The 3,376-nt window shown below is 33.1% G+C and overlaps 1 protein-coding gene across 1 annotated transcript in view; it reads right to left on the bottom strand.

The window, feature by feature from the left end:
* Nucleotides 1–228: 228 nt before the first annotated feature.
* Nucleotides 229–3,376, bottom strand: part of LOC144714387 (putative glutathione peroxidase 4) — a 3,633-nt gene continuing 485 nt past the window's right edge. The window contains exons 2-6 of the mRNA XM_078589122.1: nt 3,164–3,240; nt 2,910–2,971; nt 1,747–1,865; nt 497–664; nt 229–325 (exon numbers count right to left, since the gene is read on the bottom strand). Coding sequence (XP_078445248.1) covers nt 293–325; nt 497–664; nt 1,747–1,865; nt 2,910–2,971; nt 3,164–3,240 — 459 coding nt within the window. The 3' untranslated portion in view covers nt 229–292. The remainder of the gene's footprint in view (nt 326–496; nt 665–1,746; nt 1,866–2,909; nt 2,972–3,163; nt 3,241–3,376) is intronic.

Genomic DNA, 3,376 nt, shown 5'->3' with positions numbered 1-3,376 from the left:
AAGCATGTAAATAAGAATATCCTTTAGTTCATTGATACCTTGGCAGATTTATTTATTTGAAGGACATAGGTAAATAAAGATATTTCATTCGAAAAATGTGGTCCTTGCATACTATTATTCATCTGGTTTGAATGCCAAGGTTTCCACTTTGTTTTCTCACAAAGACATCATAATTGGAGAGACATTAAATTTTACAAAGATTCAATAATAAAGAAGACAAAAGGTTTAAAGTTACACTTACCAATCAAGAAAAGAATTCTTTTAGTAAATCACACTTTGACTGTTGGCAATGCTAGATCTCTCCCAAGGCCTTCTGAATGTCTCTCTGAAATCCACAGTGAATGATGAAGTCAGCAACATATGATAAAAATGATTAACTACATAAAGGGTATGTGGCACAGATGAATAGGATGATCACATAAGTCACTAGACTTTGTTAATGTATCTAAAGGTCATCAATGATTAAAACAGTCGACTTAATTAGCAAGTTTATTACCTCAATAAGCAAGGGTTCAGTTGTAGGGCTATAACGGTCGATGACAATGCCATCTTTGTCAACTAAAAACTTGGTGAAGTTCCACTTAATCCTAGAACCCAGAAATCCGGTCTTGCTTGCTTTAAGAAATTTGTAAACTGGGGCTGTGTCAGGGCCGTTGACCCGGATCTACAAAACAATAAATACCCATAAGGATTTTATTCTCTGTGAGACCTTGTTCAAAATTATTCAATGAAAAACAGAAAGCATGAACTGCATTGGGATTTAACTTTGAGATTATGGGATACCATTGAATGATAACTTGAAAGTAAGAGACACTAAACAGAAAGGTGAAGGCAAAAAGAAATGTTTCCGCATGTTTTGACCAAAGAGTTGAAACTTGAATTAAATAGTTTATATGCATGTGGAATTGATTTCACCAAAGCGCAAAAAACTTTTAATGTCAATATTCTGTATCATATGACTTTAAATCATACTTTTGTAAATTAACATGATACTGATTGAACCAAAATCACAAGAAGTTATCATGTCAATCTCGAAACTTACGAAATAAATACCGTTATATCACATTGTTTTATTTGAAACTCACATAACAATTACTTTGTATGAATAGGGTGTTGATGGAACCAAAATCACAAAAAAATTAATTCATGCCAATATTGTACTGTTTCTGCCAGTTTTGACAATTATTTTCTGTATCACAAAAACTATATTTTATATATTAATATTGTACTGATAGTACTAAAAGCATAAAACTTCTCATCTTAATAAAAACTTACGAAATCCTTATTTTATATGAGATTATTTGTTCCAAATTTACAGAATGATTAAGTTTATATTAATATGGTATTAACTCCACCAAAGGCACAAATTGTTCTCATGTTAATCCTTTTGTATCAAAAGACTTTATCCCATATAAATAACATAAGATAGAAAAGTAAGGAGCAGGGGAAGTACGAAATTGAATGAGAATCTTGCGGATACATGTTACTCAGAAAATAACTGTCTACTCAGGTTCATCCATTACACTTCAATTCATGAGGCAGGACAGGATGGATAACATAAGGGACACCTGAACAATACAGAGCCTGTAGTGGACTTTGAACATAGAATGTTACTATTAAGACTTCACAGTAATCTTGACGATCTAGTTTAAAAAATAAGATAGGAGCCCAAAAAAGGATCATACGCTCTTTAACATAATTATTCATAAATACCATTTTAAGCTACCATCAAGATCATAAGTTTACCTTTTGGAATATGGGATACTCTGCTTTGTATCTCTCACAGGCAAAATTCTCTGCTTGTTGGCTGGTCAAAGGTTCTCCGCTCAAGAATTGATTGCAGGGGAATGCCAAAATTTCGAAATCTAGGGACACAACAGATTATAAATCAGAAAACATAAAATAGAAAATAAGATATATTCCAAACTTATGATCGACATAGTTGTCAAAGAAGTGATGGTGTTACCTTATTTCATAAATCAAAAGGAGTAAAAAGTATTTTCAACCTATGAAACCATCAGACCACTGGTGCTCCAAATGGGAAAAAAATCTTTTTGTTCTCAGGGATTGCTTCAAATGATGCTTTCTTTTCCAAAGAAAATTCTTAAGATCAATGAAATAATGTGAGATATTATCTCTTAATGGGAAATTTAGAGGGACTTACTCGCAGCTTTTTATTAGTGGAAGGCAGGAGACAACTAGTCTCAAAACCAAAACGAATATTATGTACTAAGAGTGATGTTGCCATGATCACCAGAACTTCTCTAAATGACTTTAAAATTAGTCACCGTAAGGAAAGATTCTCGCAGATGGATGCAACAACTATTCTGAGTTTTTTTGGCATTATTCCACGCGCCCACTTTCAAAATATATAAACAATTAAATCGAAATGAGATTCTATGAGAGCGTGTAGTCTTTTGAACACCGTCAATTAAAATTTGTAAGATAATGAACGGTAAAGAGAAAGGTTGATGAATGTCAGTTTTCTAACAGTGATGTAACGGCGTACGACGTAGAAGCAGAGCTATAGGTCATGGAGAAACGATTTCTCAGTTTTCAAAGAAAATAGAAAGGAGCGTGGGCAAGGAGTCATAAGTAGATAAAGAAACGAATATAAAACGAGAAATTTTGATTTAAATTGTTCACATAGGCTTTGCTGATATCGGTTCGTATTTTGTACGTTTATAAACTAACTTTCCAAACATTCATTCCTTCTCGTATGATAAAAAAGCCTTGAATTTTTCAAAATGAATGTAGATTAATAAAAAAATATAAGCATATTACTTATTGTTTCACTCTCTTACGATGCCATACGGCTAGACACAGACCCTTCGGTCGGCTGATTAAATAAGCAAAGCTTTGAGAAATACAGAAAGCAGGAAAAAAAAGATAAAATATGTACATCAAACCTTTGTTCTTGTACTTGTTGTAAACCTCTGTCAGCTGAGTGTAGTTTTTGTCAGTAAAACCGCTGTTTTCTCAACAGGTACAAAAAAAAGAAGAAAAAATCAGAAAAGAATAGTTTCTTCGGAGAAGGAAGATAACTGCTTTTGAGCATTCTGAAAGATGAAAGGAAGACAATGAGAAATATTGAAATTTCAAATATGAATAGGTAAAGTAAAACATGCCATAAACAAGAATCATCAGAGACACTGAACAGTACCATTTGGACGCAACATTCACCACGAGGAGAACCTTCCCTCTGTACCTTCCGAGATCAACGTCATTTCCATGATTATCCTGATTAAACATGAGTTACGATAAAAATTTGATGGAGTATTGCGGTGACAGGAATTAAACATTCGTTTAATTTCCTTATCGTTTCATTTACTCGTTCGCTTCTCTTTTTCATGAAAAACAGGAATTGGCAACAACA

This window comes from Wolffia australiana, chromosome 17 (genome assembly GCF_029677425.1).
Source record: "Wolffia australiana isolate 7733 chromosome 17, ASM2967742v1".
In the NCBI taxonomy this organism is placed as follows: domain Eukaryota; kingdom Viridiplantae; phylum Streptophyta; class Magnoliopsida; order Alismatales; family Araceae; genus Wolffia; species Wolffia australiana.
The sequence above is the reverse complement of the archived record's forward strand: the minus strand, read 5'-3'. Positions and strand labels throughout refer to the sequence as shown.